This window comes from Colobus angolensis, unplaced genomic scaffold, assembly GCF_000951035.1.
Source record: "Colobus angolensis palliatus isolate OR3802 unplaced genomic scaffold, Cang.pa_1.0 Scaffold279, whole genome shotgun sequence".
Classification (NCBI taxonomy): domain Eukaryota; kingdom Metazoa; phylum Chordata; class Mammalia; order Primates; family Cercopithecidae; genus Colobus; species Colobus angolensis.
This window is the reverse complement of record NW_012116032.1, coordinates 3211947-3233701: the sequence shown is the minus strand read 5'-3', so window position 1 is coordinate 3233701 and position 21755 is coordinate 3211947. Positions and strand designations below refer to the sequence as shown.

General features: G+C 35.6%; 1 protein-coding gene across 1 annotated transcript in view; it reads right to left on the bottom strand.

Annotated features, from left to right (window-relative positions):
- The window catches only part of UGT8 (UDP glycosyltransferase 8), an 88238-nt gene that overhangs the window by 43838 nt on the left and 22645 nt on the right, over positions 1-21755 (bottom strand). The window contains exon 2 of the mRNA XM_011948379.1: positions 15751-16574. Within this exon, the coding sequence (XP_011803769.1) occupies positions 15751-16572 (822 nt within the window). The 5' untranslated portion in view covers positions 16573-16574. The remainder of the gene's footprint in view (positions 1-15750; positions 16575-21755) is intronic.

The window sequence follows — 21755 nt, the reverse complement described above, 5'->3', positions numbered from 1 at the left end:
AAAAGAAAACTTAACAGATTGCCTGCAAGATCTTTGAGGGCTTTCAGGGCTATGGCATTTTATTTTGTATCTCCAGCATCTAATGGAGTCCCCTGTAGTTGACAGGCACTCAATAAATATTTTCCAATAAGTAATAGAATAAGCCAATGATATAGGTATAAAGGGCTGGCCATTTTCTTTTACAAGGATAAAGTAATATTCTCTGCTAAGATCCCCACCATAATAGGAAAGTCTGTGCGAAATCCTCAATGAGCTTGGAATGGAAGCTAGAAAATCTTCTGCAGTAAGAGATATGCAAAAATACCAGTCAGGCCCGAGTACGAATGGGCCACAGCAGACCTACAAAACTTCGTGCAATCACAAAATGATGTAGGAAATTCATCACCCAAACAAGTAGCCAGTGGGAGGAATTAAACTTTCCAATAAAACAGAGAACATTCAGCATAATCAAAGATCAGAATGACCTAAAATGTCACTCATGATAGGAGGAAGGAGGTCCTTGCTTTCTGTCACAGGAGATGAGTTTAAAAGTGAGACAGTGCTCAGTGTCTTTCATGTGGTGACCTTCAATAACTTACTATGGAAAGAAATGAAATGAGCAAGGAAAACAGAGGGAGGGAGGATGGATTAATGCTCCCAAAATTTGCCTCGTCTGGAGTTTTTCTTCCTACTCCTGTCAAGGAGCTTTAGTTACTGGGTTCTCCAGAGGGTCTTGTTGTCAGTTACCTAGTAAGCATTTTCTTAGCACAGATCCACAAGTCAGGGATGGAAAAACTACAGAGGAACACCCTTGGAATCCTCATGTAAAAGGCTCATAATGACCCTGTTCATTACTCCCAGGCCCTAATATCATACCCTTTAGCACCGTATGCTTTCCTTCACAGCACTTCTAAATGTTGAGTAATGGGATTAGTAGTTTAATGAGAGCAAAAATCAAGTGTGTTCTGCTAAATCCTGTCTTCTCAGGAGCTAATACAGTCACTGGATTTAAATGAATACATGATTTACTATTTTTAAGTGTCATTTTTTGGTCTGATCATAATGATAAAAGGGTATTTTTTGCTGTTTTAACTAAATAAAACAAGCACCACATGTCATTCTAAATGTATATCATATATGCATTCTATGGTAAAGTTAATTTCAAAAAATCTGCCAGAGGTTTAAAATATATTAATCTGGTAGAAAACATGTATGAGGTTACATATTTTAGCCTGTAATTCTGAAAGTTAGTTTAGCCCAAACTCTTTATTTTGCAAATGAATAAACTGGGCCTATCATGATGGATCTCTCTGTTCTGTCAGGTTATTAAATTGTCAATACTCATTCCTTTCAGCATACCTGCCTCAAAATGTACTTGCTGTTTTTAACCTTCATAGGCTTGGAAATAAAATAACTAAGCTGTTTAGCAGGTATATAATTGGAATAAATTAACTCTGTGTGATGAAGGCATAAGGGCAGCTACTGTGAGTCAAGTCAATGTTAGTTCCTGGACATTTGGCATTGATTTTGGTCTCTCAAATGTCTTTGTGACTTTCTTTCTAGCTCTTGGTGTCATTCAGGTAAATGACACTTCCAGAAAAAGTCTGTTTATTACTGGAGTTAATAGAAGAAATGACACCAAAACTCTAGATCTTTGGTTTTCCATTAAATGTTCTCTTAAAAATGCAGTTCATTTTAGAAAATGATGTGTTATATTTTTAAAAATTCATCATGTAGAGTTCCTACATAATGTTGTAATAAGCCCTTGGCCTTTATAATAATGCTGTGTAATTTATAGATACTTACAAATATTATTTCAATTGACCTTCAATGTTTTGATATGGACAAAAATATTATCTCGTTTTACAAATAAGAAAGCTGCATCTGGAAAGTTCAGGTGACAAGTTCCACGATGCCAAAGTCAGTCACTGGCTGACATGAGACTCAAACTCCAATCACTTGAATCCCAGAACTCTTCTGTTACCACATGGACAGGTTTGAAAATAATAATCAGCGAAACAGAGCTAGTCTAAAAAGGCTAAAACGAAGTGTGTACTTACTGAATTTCAGGAAATCACAACTTTGTTACTTCCCAAAATGTGTATTTCTAAACAAGAACACACACTCAACAAAATATGTACAGTCTAAACAGCAACATGGGATGTTTCCGGCCTATTTTATTCTCAAACCAGAAAAGACATAATTAAACTTACAGAAGGATGTTAAGCAACATGCCAGGCATTGTAGCATTCACTGTTACCTGTGAACTCACAATGACTGTGAGAAGTCAGATGCAGCTGAAAATGCTGCCTTACCTCTTTCCTCAAAGTTTGAGCCATAATCACCCGTAGGAGTGGACCATAAAACTGGTATTAGGGGCATTCATATTGTGTCCTCTTAATCCTCTGGAACCATCACCTCTCTGACTTTTACTAACCAGATTATGCTGCTGGTATTGATTCTTCTGACTAATGCCTTACTGTCACTAGACCTCCAATTTCAGTATAAAATATTCACTACTCCTTGAAAGGTAATACGTTAAATTGCTATCAGTCATCAACACATAGTGCTGAATGAATGTCTTTGCCCTCATTCTTTGCTGCAGCTAAGTGTATCTGAGGTTTAGAAACAAAGTGGTTTAAATTTAAGAAAATAAAAAGACAGAGAGAGACAGAGAGAGAGACAGAGAGAGAGAGAGAGAAGGGAATTTTGGAGCCTGAGCCACAACAAGGCTAACTGAGGATGCTACAGTTGATTTCTGGCCACAGGGTTCCAATGTGGGGTAAAACAAAGCAGAGAGGAGAGAGCAGCGGGAAGTTTGGGGGAAGGCAGAGGAGGCAACAGAATGCTGAAATGGAGCAGAATAGAAGAAAGTGAAAAACAGAGAAATCAAAGGCTAAATAGAAACTTACTTTTGATAAGGTTGGCCATATTTTAAAGACATCACAGATTTCTGTGAAAGAATATCAAGAAAATTATTTCTAGTGAGTTAAAACATTTTGTTAAATATTGCCTGCTTTACACATTCAGCACAAATGGTTATTAATGAAATACTAATGCTTAAAGATTATTTATTTATGGTTCTCAAACAGAAATGGTATTGTATCAACTCCACTGGGTACGCTTTGTCCGGTTTGATTTTCTAATTAGCAATTCTTAGCATGATTAAATGCTAAATACACAGCTGTGTAAGGCTTCAGCTGGTAGTAACCAGTAGTGCCTAATACTGACTTTTTAAAGAGAATAACAAAAGTACTCAAATACTGGATATAAACCTTTTGAGGCCTTATTCCCTATTCAGCTGAAAGAAGTAATCAACATAAGCACTGATTGTATACAATATGTGAATAAAGCTGATATCTATGTATTATTTGTCATTTCTGTTAAAAAGTGATGTGGACTAGATGGAAAATAAGCCTAGCTTAAATAATGTATTCAGTTGAAATCATATATAGAACATATTACACTGATTTCCAGTAAACTGTAATTTTAAAAGACTAAAGTTATTACTAAGCAAGTCTAGAGGGATAAACTATACCATCCATATCAAAACATTATCAGAATCCCATATGTTCTGAAAAATGAGCTTTTTTGTATTCATATGAAAAGTTGTATATAATCTAGTGCATAAATAACTTATCTTTTCATTTTTACATTATTTCTTCTTGTAACATCTAATGCTTCTAAAAATTGGAAACAAATTCTGTCTTCATAACAGGAAACTGACTCAAATTATACATCAGAATAAATTTCTGCTTTTTAAATTCGTAAAGATCTGGTAAACAAGCCTCATTTGAAGTTTTATTTACAAAGCAAGTTACTTAAAACTTAACTGAAATAACTGGATCTTTTTTATGAGGGGGGAAAGCATTTGAACTTTACCAAAATAAATTTGAAAAAGCTTGATACCACTTTTTCTAGTTACCCTTTAATTTCTATAATTCAACTTTTTCCTTAAAATGTTTCTAAAGAAATATTTTACAAAATCTTTTCCACAAATTCTCTGTCACAAAAAGCTGAAAGGTATAATTTTTAAAAGGTAAGAAAATTATCTATACGGCTTGATGTGTTTCAAAATTCTCTTTAAGATTATAGTTGAAGAAAAAAAGTCTTTCAATAAAAATGGTAATTCAATTATATTCCTTGGGGGAAAAATGTACTTTCTGTATTGTACAAAATCAAATAATATGCTGGCTTGAATTTATTTATTTATTTATTTTTTTGAGACAGAGTCTTACTCTGTCACCCAGGCTGGAGTGCAGTGGCATGATCTCAGCTCACTGCAATCTCTGCCTCCGGGCTTCACGTGATTCTCCTGCCTCAGCCTCCTGAGTAGCTGGTATTACAGGCCTGTGCCACCATGCTCGGCTAATTTTTGTATTTTGAGTAGAGATGGGGTTTCATCATGATGGCCAGGCTGGTCTCAAACTCCTGACCTCAAGTGATGGTGGCTTGAATTTTTAATCATTGGTTTTTAAAAAACAAATATTACTTGTCTTAAGGCTATTTCTAATTATTGATCATGGTTTACTAAAATAAAATCACAGCTTTACTAGTACACAAATTGTAAAATTGATTCTTTTCTATGCCTCTCACTTGTCCATCCTCTGCAAGATTCCATCTTTATGAATTATCAGAGATCTGCCAACTGCACTAGAAATAAGAACATTTTAAGAATAGAAGTCTGTATTTTAATATATGTATAAGGCTCAAAATATTCTCTTTCACACCATCACTGAAGTGGAAGACACTTTAAAGACCATCCAAGCCCTATCACTGACCCACTCACAATTTTGTGATAAAGAAAGGTAAAGTGATCTTGCCAAGGACTACATATTCACCTGGTTCCCAGTGAGAACTCTGTCACCTCTACCAATGGTCTGATGCCACATATGTAAGTGGATAGTTAAAGGAGAGTATAAGTTTAGTCATTTATTACTATAAATCTATTTAGCAACAACTGAAGCTGTCCAGTGACTAAGACCACAGGTATACATACCCACCTAACTCATGGAAACATCCAATTCACCAACACTGATAATGGATGGACCTATGATACCACTTTTTCTAGTTACCCTTTAAACTTTCCTAGTCATGACTTCTCAGAATTCTTGGAGACTCCTCTTCGTCCTCTTCCTTGGAGAGTCTATAAGCCATTGCATTTATTTCTATGGCTTTCCTATAATCTTTTGGAAGGTAACTCTCATAACTGAATACCCAGCATTGACCTTTCCTATCAACTCCATGTTCACATGTTCAAACATCAATTTAACATTTGAATCCACTCATATACCCACAGATTTTTCAAATTCAATATGCCCCCAACTAAACAATGTATTTTCTTCATCCCTTACTCTTTTGCATCAAGGAAATGCCATCCACCAGTTGCTCAAGCAAGAAAACTGGGTTTTTTAGAACCGCTCGTCACTCAAGTTCACCCCATTCAATTCTACCTCCCAAATATACTTGGAATTATACCACTTCTCACCATCTCTGCAGCCATCAATACACCTCTGAGTTACTGCAACATTCACCCAATTGATCCTGCCTATCTCCTCTCTTCCCCTTTTATTGTTCCTTTTCCACAAAGCAACCCTGATCCTTTTTTTTTTTAGACAGAATCTCACTATGTCCTCTACGCTGGAGTGCAGTAGCACCACCTGGGCTCACTGCAACCTCTGCCTCCTGGCTTCAAGCGATTCTCCTGCCTCCGCCTCCCGAGTAGCTGGGATTACAGGCACCCACCACCATGCTTGGCTAATTTTTGTATTTTTAGTAGACACGGGATTTCACCATGTTGGTGAGGCTGGTCTCGAACTCCTGACTTCTTGATCTGCCCACTTTGGCTTCCCAAAGTGTTAGGATTACAGGTGTGAGCCACCACACTTGGCCCAGAGTGATCCTTTCTAAAAGTAAATCCAATCATGTTAAAGCCCATCTACAGCCTCAGAAGGAAATTCAAACCTTGGACAGTGCACAAGGCTTTGCATGATATCATCTCTGTTCATCTCTCTAAGGTCACCCCAGTCACTCTACCCTGGCTCCATGCCATCAGCTTCTCAGTTCCCACTGATCTTTCTCAGTTCTTCAAAATGTAAAGTCCCTCCCACTTTGGGATGGGTGTTGGTTTCCTGGAATACTCTCCTTCCATCGGCTGTCTCCACCTTCTCAGGAGGCATTACTCTGATCACCTGAGAAGACTACTTATTTTCTATCGCTGCATTCTTTTGGCTTCTGTTACAGCACTTTAGCTTTGGAAATACGCATCATATTAATGTGTTTGCATCTTTATTATTTCCCCTATTAGACTAGAAGCAACACAAAAAAACTATCGATTGCACTTAACATTGCTAGTTCAGTGCCTGGCACATATTAGGTACCCAATAAATCTGCAATGAATGCATAACTAAATGGCCATCTATCCTTTTTAAGTGTGGCTATCTCTTTGTGGTTTGTAAAACCTTTTCAATGTTACACATGTGAAAAAGTTCTAAGAGGACTTTGTAGTGAAAAAAAGTCAAGTCTGTTTATCTGTTTCTCATCATGGCCTGAAAACACAAGTGGAGGAATTTAGTTAGCCTCAAAGTTTTTAACAATATTTACCAAGCCAATTAAGTCGCTTTTCACTGATACAAAGTCTGGAAATTTATAGTGTAACAGAACTTTTACTCCATTTTTGCAAAATAAATTAGGCAACTGCATTGGCTTTTGCAACTTTGGATTACATTAATTCAAAACATATGCATTAAAACCCATACTATGTAAGCACTGTAGTAATAGGTATGAAAGTGGGTGGGACATAAAAGTTGACTGACCTGAGATCCCTCCTCTCAAAGAGTATTGCTTCCTCCATTATTGTTTCTGAAAGATTTAAAATTCCTTAGAACCTAATGTTTTCCTTAAAGATCTGTGCAAATCAAATCTTTTTAAATGCTATAAGACCTTTTCTCTAAATCTAATTCAGCATAAAACAATTGAATAGACATTTATTAAGTAGTTACTATATTCAATGAAGTGTGGAACCAAGTCAGCTTACTTTGTAAAGTTTATTTTCACTCTATCACATATCCAGGGAGGAAAAAAGCAGAAGAAAATCAAGGGAAGCCAGTATCCACCTCATAGTCTTAAGTTTCCCCTCCTGCATTTGAACACCATAATTTTTCTGAAAATCCACCCAAAGGCCACCCTTATGAAATACTATATGAAAATGACCACTTTTACAGGAACTTCTTTGAAGTTTTAGGACAAAGGAAGACATGCTTGTCTGTCTCTTTTTCTCTCTCCTATATAATAGTATTTTCATCTCTCACAGCTCTTTCTAGAATGGATGCTCTGTTAACCAACTAATTAACTCTTTGTTTATATTAATCAGAATTCTTGAATCTTCTCCTAAAAATGGTTCCTACAAATAGCAATAAATGCTGCTTTACAAAAATATACCCTGACAGAAGGCCAAAAGCGAATGGTGAAGATGAATTAAAACAGGGAAAGAGTTGAAAGTTACTAGTTCTGAGGCCCTTACCTATTATTGACATGGCTGTACACGGCCATTCTATTTAGATGTATATCTTAAAGCAAGAATTGATCATTCAACATCATCATCTTAGTTTCACAAAATGGAGCTGTAAGATAATGAGCTGTTCAGATCTATGATGTAATCCAGGGCTTTTCTAGTTCTTGAAATCTAGATACATACCCATTTGTTTGGGTGCAATTTACACTGAAAATAACTTTCTAAAACAGAGAAAATATTTAATTACCAGAAAAATGATTCTCATACAAAATGCATTACATAATGCTCTTAAAATTTATGGATCATATGGATTGTGTGAGTTTAAATTAATGGTTCTCAAACAGTGGCTGGTCCTCTGACCAACAGTATCAGCATTACCAGGTAACATGGTACAAATGATTAGACCCACCCCAGATCTACTAAGTGGCCTACAATCATGTACTGACAAGAATTTCATGGAATTCTGATCTAAACAATACTGAGGAGAGTGAAGGAGAATACAAAGAATACAATGGGACATTACTTTTCTTTTATTGTTGTTTTTGTTGAGACAGAGTCTCACTCTGTTGCCCAGGCTAGAGTGCAGTGGCACGATCTCAGCTCACTGTGACCTCCGCCTCATGGGTTCTAGCAATTCTCCTGTTTCAGCCTCCCGAGTAGCTGGCACTATAGGCATGCTGCACAACAACGCCCTGCTGATTTTTTTGTATTTTTAGTAGAGAAAGGGTTTCATCATGTTGGCCAGGCTGGTCTACAACTCCTGATCTCAGGTGATCTGCCTGCCCCAGCCTCCCAAAGTGCTGGAATTATAGGCGTGAGCCACTGAGCCCTGCTGGGATATAACTTTTAATGACAAAAACTACAATTACTTTTGTACCAACCCAATAAATAATATAGGAAGAAGTCAGTATAAATATTGGGGTTTGTTGCTGAGTCTGAATCTTAGATCTTAGAAGAAACTACTAAGCCTTTTTTGGCATTTCTAGGTTACTGAGTCTAGTTCTTCAGGGTCTGAGTGTGGAGGAGATTCAGTGTAATGCTGGGCTAGAAGGAAGGCAATCATTTATTTGCCCAGAGTTCTCCCCTAACCTCACTCAAAAATGAGAATCACAGAGTCAGGAGAATGGATAGGTGTGGAGCCAGCAGAAGAGGGGGCTTCTGTTGAAAAACAACAGTGCCCTAGGTAAAGAAGCCAGCATTCTGATGAAGCTCCTCCCTTAATTCTTCTTTCTACCCTAGAGAAGACATATCTATCAATTTCTGTTCATTTTTTAAGAAACTCCAGGTGATCTAAGAACCATGTATCTTACACAATTGTCATCTTCCTTCTACTTCAGTGAGAAAAAGAATGGAAGAAAGAAAAAAAAAATCCCCAAGATGGAAACAGAACTACCAGTGTCAACTGCCCGAATGAAGAGAGGTGAAACCATAGATGCTCCATCCACTCCCCTGAGAATCATTCTTCTCTTCAGCATGTGGAAAATAAGAAGTGATCAGGGATTCTATACTCTTGACTCACTGTAAGTTACAAGGGTTATTACAACAATAATAAGAGTAATAACTGCCACCACCAGGTACTGTTGTGGCTCTCATATACCAAAAGTCCTCCAAAAGTAAGCACTGACATCCTATCATCATTTTGATTAGGCTGACTCCTTTATCCAAAAGAGTCATATGAAGATAAGACTAAAAGTCAGGGCCATTTGACTAAAAAAGTCCATATTTTTCCACTTTGGTATTTTGTACAACAAGGAACAATACCTGGAAAGGTGAGATAAAATTTTTCATAAACAAAGCCAGAAAATAGGTAGTTTGTCTTCAGTGCCACTGATTTGTCACAAGCTCTTGCTTACAACATCCTGTCAAAATCTGAGCTCAGAAATAGATCTGATAAACCCTTTGGCAGTAGAAATTTAAATTTCATAAATAGACCTGTTTGGCTTAGAATAAGAGTATTTGTGAAGAATATCATCCCCTAAAACTGGCGTCAACAGTAATTTAATTGAGAAAACTGTCATTTCTAAAAATTATCAGTTAAAAATATTTCCCTTAAAAATATTGCCAGTGTTTGACTTAATACCTAAATGAACAATTCTTTAGGGCTTATTAAAGCTTAAAAACTTAATGATGTGTGCTGGGGTTAAAATCATGTCAGATCTTGCAATATCAATTCAAAACAAGTTTGTTTGATTCCGTTCATATATTGGATATTGGATCTCCTATCATATCAGGAAATCCTTATAAGCCCATATGCTTATAGAAGCAGATGATAAGCTACTAAAAACTATAATGCTGCTTAGAAAATTTCTGTATCAGTGTACTGAACAGTTAAGTCATTCATAGTTTCAATGGTGCTTGATTTATTTACTTCCTGGATAGATTTCTTTAGAAAGGTAATTTGGTTTCTTACTACAAAATAATAACAAAATACATGATTAACCTATAAAGCTTCTGCAAAAACATTTTACATTAATGAGTTCCCTTAGAGAATTTATTTTTTCTGCCAAACTATCATTTAACAGTTCATTAAATATTAAACTTTTACTGAGTGCCAACCATTTTTCAGGCATTCCGGCTATAGAGTATCAACCTTCTGAGGTACTCACATTCTAGTTAAGAGAGCCATCCAACAAACAAACAAACAAACAAACAAACAGAAAGTACTATCGTTTCTGAACTCAGAATTAGTAACTGGAATGAAATTATTAGTTTCTTCTAGACATTGTCATCTTCAATTTTCTGACCCCCACATAGCTAACAACATAACATAGTACTACTATACAGATGAAGCTTTACATCTCCAGCTTTAAATTTCATAAGATAATAAATTGCATATGTAATTATTAATAAAATGGCCTTAATTTTCCACAGTTGCTGCAAACCTGATTCAAGTCTTTAAGCCCCAAGGACCCTAGTCCCATATCCAAGCCTAGAGACTTCATTCATTAATGGTGAAATCAGCTTTCAATCACCATATGTAATAAAAAGTAATGGCTTCTATGTTAATCAAGGAATACCAAGTATGGAAAGCCACTATTTTGTTTCTTCGTTTCATTTTTCTTCTCATAAACTCACCTGCTCACAAGTGGCTAATCTAACGACTCTGCTGCTCAATCTCTCATTGTCCCCAATATCATTCTCTGAGGGACTTCCAGCAAATGACAAAATGACAAACAGTGAATATCTCCTGGTCCAGTCCTTGGTCCCATGTGTTTTCTTATCTGTTTATCTCTTATCTCTCCCCAAGACTATGCTTCCTTAAATAAAAATGTCTCCACAACTGGTGAAATTAAGATGACCTTAATACTCCTAATATGGAAATATAGCATCTCTGAAGAACATCAAATGAGTGCCATGCTGCCTCAAATCATCTTTCAAGACAGCAATAGCTGGCTTGACTTTCAATACTGTCCCTGTTTATACACATATTCAGAAGACAGAAAAGACTATTTTAGTTTACAATTGGGTAATGTATGGTTATCTTCTTTTCTCACTAACATTAGAGTGGCTATTCTAATTCATTAAAATAACTTACTACCAGCTGGGGCAGTGGCTCATACCTGTAATCTCAGCACTTTGATAAGCCAAAGTGGCCAGATCACTTGAGGTCAGGAGTTCAAGACTAGCTGGCCAACATACCGAAACCCTGTCTCTACTAAAAATATAAAAATTAACTAGGCGTGGTGACACACACCTGTAATCTCAGCTACTTGGGAGGGCGAGGCAGGAGAATTGCTTGAACCCAAGAGGTAGAGGCTGCAGTGAGTGGAGATCATGCCACTGCCTGGGTGACAGAGTGAGACTCCATCTCAAAAAATAAAAAAAAAAATTAGAAAACCAACAACTTAGCACAGATTTTTGGGTTGCTTAATGGCTGGGACAGTATACAGACACAAATTTGGAACAAACAGATGATAGTTATAATATTAATATTGTTGCACTAACTCTATCACCTATTTTTGGCAACTATTTCTATTTGATACAGTTCATTAAATATGAAACTTTTTATTGAGTACCAACCATTTTTCAGGCACTCGGGTTATAGATTATCAACCTTCTGAAGTACTCACGTTCTAGTTAAGAGAGCCATGTAAAACAAATAAACAACAACAACAAAAACAGTACAACAATAACAAACAGTAGTTAAAGTGCGATCAGGTGCTACGAGAGTTCAGGGCTGTAGAAGTTGAAAACTGGCAGAGAGCAACTGCCTGGCAGCCTAGGCCATTTCAGCCATTGGGAAATCATCTAAAAAGTATCACTGAAACATTTACTTTTTAATAACTATTAGATTCCCTAAGTAAACATGTACTATTCTTTGGTGGATTATCTGCTAATCAAATCAATAAAAATTAAAATAACTTTCTAATTAGGTCATTATTTCATTCACATTTAATATTTAAAGGATCTGTGTGACCAGGAGTGGTGGCTCAGGCCTGTAATCTCAGCACTTTGGGAGGCCGAGGCGGGCAGATCACAAGGTCAGGAGATCGAGACCACCCTGGTTAACATGGTGAAACCCCATCTCTACTAAAAATATAAAAAATTAGCTGGGTATGGTGGCACCTGCTTGTAGTCCTAGCTACCTGAGAGGCTGAGGCAGGAGAATCACTTGAACATGGGGGACAGAGGTTGTAGCGAGCCGAGATCATGCCACTGCACTCCAGCCTAGGTGATAAGAGCGAGAGATTCCATCTCAAAAGAAAAAAAAAAAAAGAATCTATTCAAACAGGGGCCTGTCTACAGACCTCCTTCTTGATCAATGCATTTTTATTTTTTAATCTTTATCCATGTTCTCTACTGGCCTGCAATGATAGAGTAGGTAAACCACTATATGAATGTGATCCAACCCAGAATTCTTCTCCTTAGTCCACATCGTTTAAAGACTCCTATTAGAGGCAGCCAGGTAGTAGATGATAAGTTGTTTATCCAGGCACATTTCTAACATGCATTTTAAAATGATTTCTACTATCAAGGCACACAATTTCTTCACTCTACACTGACACAACATTTTGTAATCAAAAGCATTTGAATTTAGGCTGATTTAGTTTATCAAATCTCTAAAGCATAATTAAGAGTCCATATGGTTTCATTTGACTTGAGTCTTAAGCACTGACAATCTTTGAGAGATATAAAATAAATAAGATTCAAAAAACTGCTGTCTCTGCATGGTTTTACACAAAATTATAAGTAAGTAAATGACTAAAATGAGTGACAACAGAGGCAATCACCTTGAAAAACACCTAACAAACAGCAAAAGAACCCACATTACACCTGACTTTGCCACAGACTATCTGTGTGGCCTTTGATGAAGTCTTTGTACCTACTGTGTGAAAAATGGATGGACTATTCACTGTCTCTATTCTACCTACTTTAAAGGAAAGAATAAATAAAATGAATGGAGCCGAACTAAAGGCTCTCTACAGGATTTCCTTAGGATCAAACATTGTGAAAGCTTATTTAAAATGTCCATTATAAATTTTCTCCACCCTTTCATCCCAGGTTGTGAAATTCAGTCCCACTGTCCAATCATTTACAGACATCTGGAAAACCTAATCTATGCCCAGTGTAAGATACCAAGGCAATTAACAATTAAGCTGCTATATGCGAATCATGTGTTCTGTGCAGCTACTTTTTGGGCCCTCCTGTGTTATTGTCACAACAATGCCCTGTAAATAATACAGGCATTTGAGAAACTCAATAACTTTTAGAATGAAAAGGTACAGTTTATTATCTCAAATAAATCTAGCAGAAAAATCTCATTGGGAACACACGTTCATAAGCATATAAAACCACACCAGAATAAGGAATACCCGAGAGAGTACTGCACATCATTCTTCAAAATACTCCCTGCTTAAAAACTATAAATAACATTCTGAAATGAAAACAGCCCTTCACAATGATAACCTAAAAGACTTCCTGTAATAATAATACACGTATCTATGTCCACATACTATATATAATACATGCACACATGCCATGTCTGCGTGCAACCAAACTAAACGGCACAAAGCAAACTTAGTTGATAAAAAACGCATTTCAAAAGAACCACTACAAATAGCCCAGAGGAAAAAGAAGAAAGAAGTCCACAAAGAAAGTCAAGCCAATGTCTAATGAGAAATTATGGCAAATTAAAGGATATTTTGAGTAATACCTTACGTCGAGCACCAAAAAACACTAAAAAGATGCTTTTCATGTAAAACAAAATAGTGACACTAGTAAGGAGATCTGTGTGCAGAGGAATCCACGAGAGAAAAAAATGCTTGGATGGTAGAAAAAAAAATTCCCACATGCTATGCATCTTTTTGAAAAGTAGAGTATTGAAAATAAAACATATTTTCCTATACTTATACTGCGTCATTCAAGTTGCTGCAACTCAAGACAAATGTACAGCAGGAACTGGAAGGAAAGAAAGGGCAATCAGGACATTCTTTTTTTTTTTTCTTTTACAGAGTCTTACTCCGACAACTAGGCTGGAGTCTAGTGGTGTGATCTCAGCTCACTGCGGCCTCGACCTCCTGAACTCAAGTGATCCTGCCACCTCTGCCTCTTGAGTAGCTAGGACTACAGACATGTGTCACCATACCCAGCTAATTTTTATTTTTTGTAGAGACAAGGTTTCACTATGTTATTGAGGCTGGTTTCAAATTCCTGGACCCAAGTGATCCTCCTGCCTTGGCCTCCCAAAGTGCTGGGATTACAGGCATGAGCCACCATGTCTGGCTCCTTTTCATCATATACTTCTTCAGCCAAGTGATTGAAGAAGAGAGACAGAACCCAGATGAAAACCAAAGGGAGCTGGCAGAAGGGTAGTGTTCTAGTTGGGAAAAGATGATGACCTAGAGAGAACAAGGAAGATTTGCGTAACATTTTAAATGACTCAGTTAAGGAAAAGATACACCTGATTACCAAATCCTTCAGAAGCTGCTTCTAAAATCTGATGTTAGCTACCTTTAGGAAGGTGACTCTGACAGAGAAGGTTTGAGGATTCAGAACGAGCTTGAATAAATTCATGAATGGCTAAGATAAGCTGAGATTAATCCCTATCCTTTACAGATGACGTCAGAGAGAACAAGTGTGCCCTCACAGCCTCCAGTGGCTGCATAGATTTGAAATGCTGTGGGTGTACAGGCCATTTCTATGTTTCCATGTTACATGAAATATATAAATATATTATTTATTAAATATAACTCTAATGGCCATATTAGAAAAGCCTATAGGTTGTATATTTCTAATCACCTTATTGCCTCATGACAAAATTCAGTCATGTGATTGTCCTCATCTATATTAGAAAATCTGGATTTACTCTTCATCAAGGCCCTGACAGAATTTTTAGTATGTAGTACCAGAGTTAGAAATCAACAATTTAGCAAAATTATTTTGAGTAGCTATTTCCAGAGATAGGATTAAAAGTAGTTTGAATAGAGAAAGTCCTGCAACAAGCCCTACATTTCCTAGTAAATGGGATTTGATGTTGAGGTTAAACTGAGAGATTCAATCTGAGGTTAGAAAACTCACTACAACAACAGGTATGTGTATGGCTTCTGCTAGTGTGGGATACCTAATAAAAAACAAGGATGGTGAACAGAATACCAAGGGATGGCTCAGCCAATAAAAAGAATTTAAGTTTGACATAGAGAATAGAGTTTCTTAAAGTTCCATTGATTCCATCATTAAAATGAAATTGCAATAGAGCATGCTTTCCTCAAAACCATTACATTTACTTACTAGCTTAAGTTAACCAACTCCCTACTTTGATGGAAGTTACGACCTCACTTTCATTACTGGACATAAACTAGTGGTAATAACCTCCCAGAGAAGAACCTCTATTCACTTGTTTTATATTTACTTGAGTTCACAGAATCGAAGCTAAACATATATACCTGTAATTGTGCTATTTGGGGTAGGACCGAGGGGATTCTGTGTGTAAAGGTAAAAATCACTTATACTCATTAAAACTAACCAATTAACTATATTCTCCTCACATACTAGAACTATTACTTAATCAGAAAACTGCTTCCCAGCCAGTCTATTGACTATATGGCAGAGCGGTCTCTTCAGTATTACAGAAATGCTCATTCAAAGCAGAAATGTTTCCCAGGGAAGTGGTGGACGCAAATAATGGGACTTTGGAGGCCCCATGTCCTGATCACCTTTTAGAGTACTGTATATATACAATAACAAATAGTATCTCTTCCAAAAATCAAAATTGACTTTTACATTAAAAAAGAATTACCAAGGAATTCAGCAAACCTTACTTCTGGTAGTGGGCTGGCCGGTTTGGTTAGGATTCCTCCTACATAAACAACATTAGGCAGAGTGGGTCTTGGGAATTCCAGTGCTACGTCAGTACACAGCATCCACAGGCTGGACCCATGAACCAAATCATACATGGACTTCTCCGGCATCAGGTTGTACTTCTGCATTATCCTTTCGTATTTGGGAAGAACCAGAAAGCTGACCCCTAATCTGGAAATGAGGTAAACACCGGTATTTTTCATCCTTTGCAGCAAGTTCATGCGGTCTGTGAGGAGTGAGTTAAACTCTGGGACGTATGCTAATGGAGCAGGAGCACCCACTTCAGCAGGATACCAAAGGCCAGTTGAAAATACAGCATATTTAACCCCTAAAAGATGAGCTATCACAAATCCACACATATCATTAGGGTCCACCAGCAGCAGGTCAAACTTTTCTTTCTTCAGACCCTGGATCAGGGCATGGTTGCCAACCATCATGTCACAGTTCTTAGTATAGTGATCCAGTATGTCAAACAGTTCGATTGCTGTCAATCTCCCAGAGAAAATATTCCGCATCTTGGACTGTAGGAAAGCATCTGAGGTGGTACTGTTAAAGATCCCTGGGTAGCGCTGGAGGCTGTAATGATTAGATGGGGCGATGTCTCTGCCTTCAGAGAGGAGGAACACTGTATGGTGGCCTCTCTCGTGCAAGGCTGAGGCTAGCGTCTTGAAAATGTACATATGGCTTTCAAACATAATTGGCGGCACGATGATGATTTTGGCAGCCTTCACTATCCCAACAGCACTCCACAGGAGCATGAAATATGGAGTGTAAGACTTCATAGCTGTAACAACAACCAGAAAACAACTTAAAACAAAAAACAATGCTCACCATTCAAAACAAGCAGTCACAAAGCATTTTTCCCCAAAAATATCTGATCTAATACTTTGTCTAAAAAAAATCGCTATTAAAAATTATCCTGATATTTGTTCTAATTACCGCTTTTTTTTGAAAGATCAATTATGTTTAAGTATAGAATTGAAAGTAAAGTTGACATAAACTGAAATATATTAAAAATGGATCTATTTGTGAAGAAAACTGCATTAGTAAACTATTTTCAAGCATTTGAAATAACATTTTGATAAGGCTGAATGACACATAATATATCTTTTTGGAAGGAGATCTATGAAATATCTATGGAACATCTGTTCATCTTCTAACTGAATGCCATTGTTAATCCCAGGAAGAAGAGCTGACCTTTTTAATTTCCAGGTATATGAGCATGTGCCTCTTATTTAAATCATTTTAATTCAACAGTTACATTTGCAGTTATAATCAAAGCATACCAAAGAAAGATTGTTTTTGAAAATAATTATTTTGAATGGTAGTTTGGTGATTCTGCAGAAAAGACTTTTTTTCTGGAGGAAAAATGATCTTTAACATATATTTTCCCTTTACCTAAATACCATAAGTGTCCTAGCAATCTATATTTATGTAATCTAGGTCAATTTGCTGATGCATTTCAGGGCATTATGTAAAAGAGAAACTTCTAATAGAAAAACTCAAGAGGGCTAATGGATCTCAGTAAATACTTATTGAAAAAGGACTGATGAATGATTATGTCTCAGATCACACTTGCTATGTTGTACCTTTAACTCAGGTGCAAATGTCAAGTCAGATAATGCCTGTACACTTGAGGGCTGGTACTTCTCCTACTTTTTCATGTTAATAGATATGTGTAATAAAGTTGTCTTCTATTGTTTTTAGAGATAAATATACTATACATGGGGACTATAGAGTGTGCAAATACACCCATTAACCTATTCAATATAATTAATTCTTAGACTCTAAATTAGACCCCCAAATAGATCTAAACAATCACTCATGCAAACTGGACACATTTCAAAAAACTCAAATTAGATTTATACACACATCACCAAACTGATACCTATTTTTACCCCTTAAAATACATTAACCCTCCTATTTGTATAAATTGCTACCATCTAAATGCAGTTTTAACAACTATACCTTCTCAACATTCAAACACTGCAAGCAACCTAAAGAAACCAATAGCAGGCAACTAATGGATTCTTCCAATAACAAGTGTGAATTCTAAAATACATATATATCCAGATATTTTTTTCCTCTCCTGCTCTAAGGAAAGTTTCAAACTATTTGAAAGTTGAAGTTATACCATTAAGAATAAGTAAAAGTAATGCATATTACAAACACATAATATAAATGTCACTTACATTATTATAAGGGCTTAAAAAATAATTAACTTTGGAGAAGATACTGATTCTATAGTAAAGTTTACTCTACAATTACAAGATCAGTAAAGAAAGAAAATTAAGGGGCCTATCTTAGAAAAACCTTCCAAATCTTTATTCTACTGTACTGCCTCACCTATGTATCTCTCCAATGTTGCCTTCTCACAAATCTGAAAAAGGAAAAATGAGAGATTTTACAAGGAAATATCATCAACTCCAGGGATGAGACTAATGCCAATACAGGTAGGTGTTCTAGCAGCTACTGCCCACTGCTGTCACTTCTTGCATACTGGAGAGGAGAGTACTTGATGATGGAATAATGGTAGAAAACTGCTCTCCCCACTGGGTTCTGGATCTAGCTGAGCAGACCACAGGCATACTCCGCTCAGCTACAGTTAAAACTACTTAATCTATCATAAGTAACTTAAAACAAAAATGATCATAGAGAACAAATCCTTTCACTGTGTTTTTGTTTAATTCTTCCTTTTTAATATTTTATTTCAGTAATTACTAAAAAGTAAAAAGAAATTGCATAATTTTTAAATGAACAACTGCTTATATGTTAGAATAGCACTGTCAAAGAGAACTTTCTGTAATGTCAAATATGTTCTATGTCCTCACTGTCCAATATAGTATCCCCTATCCATGTGTGGCTATTGAACAGTTGAAAATGTGGCTGGTATGACTGAGGAACTGAAACAAATTTTATGTGGTTTTGCTATATGTTGCTAGTGGCTACCATACTAGAATAAAGTTTTAAAGTATATAGATTCTAAAAGCTACTGTTCAGAAATACGAACACTCATGTGACAAAATACCATCTAAAAATCATACCTAGTAGTTTTTCATACATCTTCATTTAACAATACTGATTACCAAGAAAGAACTATCATTTACACAAACATGACATTCTACTGTTAAAACACAAAATTAAACAGCACTTTAATCTCATAAACACCATTGTACAGAATGACTACCACAACTAGCAACAAACACTGAGATTCTTGCTAGTCTAGAATTACTTGAGTATGTCTACTGAAAACATGATTTTCTGACATAATTATTGTATCATATCCTAATTTTAATATTTTGCTTTTAAAACCTTTACAGTTAGGGGTTTCACTTACAAGGTAGGATACCGTACCATAATTTCTTACCAAAATATAAGCACTTACAATATCTGTTCATCAAAACAACCAAATAAGCATTCATTGATTCATACATTGGTACTGAAGTACCTGATGCCACACAAAAATGTTTAAAGTTTAGTTATGACCCATCATTTTCAATATATGACTTATGGTAGCACTTGACATTCAAAATGCCAACAATATGGATTTTTTAATAGAAGGTTAAAAAACGCTATGTCTCTAGTTTCTTGCATAATAACACCAGGACAGGGTTGAATGAGACTTTAAAGGTTGAATGAGATTTTAAGTGTAGTAACATCCAAGCAATCGACTAAAGCATGAATTCACTCTTACCAATGCTTGTCAAACCTGAAGGCTAGTGACAACTGAAAATTACCCCTATTATTTTTATTATTTAACATACTTCTCAATGTAATAAGAAATAAAGGAGGTGTAAAGATAAGAAATCAGGAAACAAGACTTATTATTAAAAGATTTTCTTCACAGGAAACTCTAAAGAATTAACAAGGCAAACTAGTAAGAAAGATCAAGATTCCCAGTTACCACACACACCTCCCCCAACAGCTTTGACTACCAGAAATAAGTATTTTTATGTTAATCTATTTATTTTTCAGGAAGACACTGGGAGTTATTCAAAAATAATAAATACCCCAAATGACAGAAATCTTTATTTTTATGAAGTGTGTATTCTATTGGAGAGAGAGAGAAAATAAAGAAAATAAACAAAAGTACATACTATATAGCCATTTGAAAAATATTACCAAAATAAAAAGACCTATATCCATTTCTTAAATATAAAAATTTTAGCTGTTGATTTTAATTAACTTAAGAATCTGAATGTTCTATTTGGTTTGAGACTATAAAAAAATTAAGGAAGTATTTATTGGTATTTTAATGTGGTTTTGTTGTTGTTGAACAGATTTCTTTTTTAATATAATAACTGTGTACATGGACAACTGAAAATACAGAAAACCCCCAAATTAATGTTTTAACAAATTACAAGCTGTTACTAAAGACTATATGCCTGGATTAAAAAAAAAATAGTCCAATAGATGAAGTCTCTCATTCAACCTAGCAGTTTAACCAATTTCTCTTTTCATAAAAGTTGCACATAACAGTAGTATAAATTTACCTTTTTTAACACTTCACATAAAAACATGTGCACCCTCTCCTTCTACATTTAATCATTAGTAGTCTCTAAAATGGTAAAACAAAATTGAATTTATATTAGCAAATGAAAGTGCAAGTTTGTACAGCTAGGCTCAGCAGCAAAAGTGAAGAAGAAGAATGAAAGATGAAAAGCTGATAGATGCCACGCAGAGCAAGGACTTGCATGAAGTCCATGTCCTGTGTGCCAAACACAGTCAACATTCCATCATTTTCTCATTGCTCTTAAACGAGCAAAACCAAATTCTTTTTCTATTCAAAGAAATATTAAATCTTTATTTTCCCCAACATAATTTGTGATCAGGTAAGGCAAAGGTAAGTCCACCATCACTGAGGATAGCAGCAACATATAGACTTCAGAAATAGCCCTGAATCATCAGTAACATTCTCTCGTGGTAACATCAGAAGAAATGCAGCTAACAAATTAAATTTGTAATGTTGTCGCATTGTTCTAATTTATTTGATTAGTTTATCTGGAAAAACTTTATAAATACATTATGTAAGAGAGCAGTAAATTATTTTCTTGCTTTGAAAAAATAAAGATTTTTCATATTTTAAAACATTTTAGTCTGCTTTTTGCAAAAGGAGTTGCAAGAAAAAACATGACAGCTGGGTTTGCAGAATGTCCATGTACAAGTTGTATTTATAAGAACCTGGTAATCTGCCTATAATTTGCTTCTACAAATAGAGCTCTTTGCAATAATATTTAAACAAACGGGCTTAAACTCTTCCCCTATTCATTCTACTTGTAGAGCAAAGAGGTACTTATTTTTCAAGTATTATAAAAGGTAAAATTTTTTTGCCAATTTTACATTTTAAGCTTTCAAGACCAAAAACACATGCCTAGTCAGCCTATTTCTTTTATAATCAAATTCTCTTGTCTTTTAAAGAATGCAGAAAAATATTAATTGCTAAGAAGGAGCACACTGGAAAAAGCCATTTTAAAGTATTGAAGAATGAGACGTATTTCTTTTTTCCTATTGATGAAAATTATTAGAAAAGCTATCCAGTCTGTCGTCTTTAGCTAGTTTTAAGAAATATTTTCAAAATGATGGCGAAGAACTCTTTAAAACACAGAAACAAATGTTTAAATTCATCAACAGTGTAACTGTTTTCTGCATCTAAAGTTTACATGTTTGTTCAGAAGGAAATACAAAGAATGTTAAAGGGAATCAATATTATACTCATTATTTAATCACTCGTTATTTTGAACTTGTTCAGTAACTTACTATGTAAGAATTATAAAACTTCTGAGAAACCAAAGAAAACATGACAAAGAACTGTGTATAATATAGACATAAAATGTTCTCAAATATAGTACAGACCTAAAACTATCATGAACTCCTACTAATAAATCCTTTCAAAGGTAACAAAATGATTCTCAAGTCTATCTGAAAAATGAAATTGTAAACAAGCAAGAAAACATTGAAACTGAAG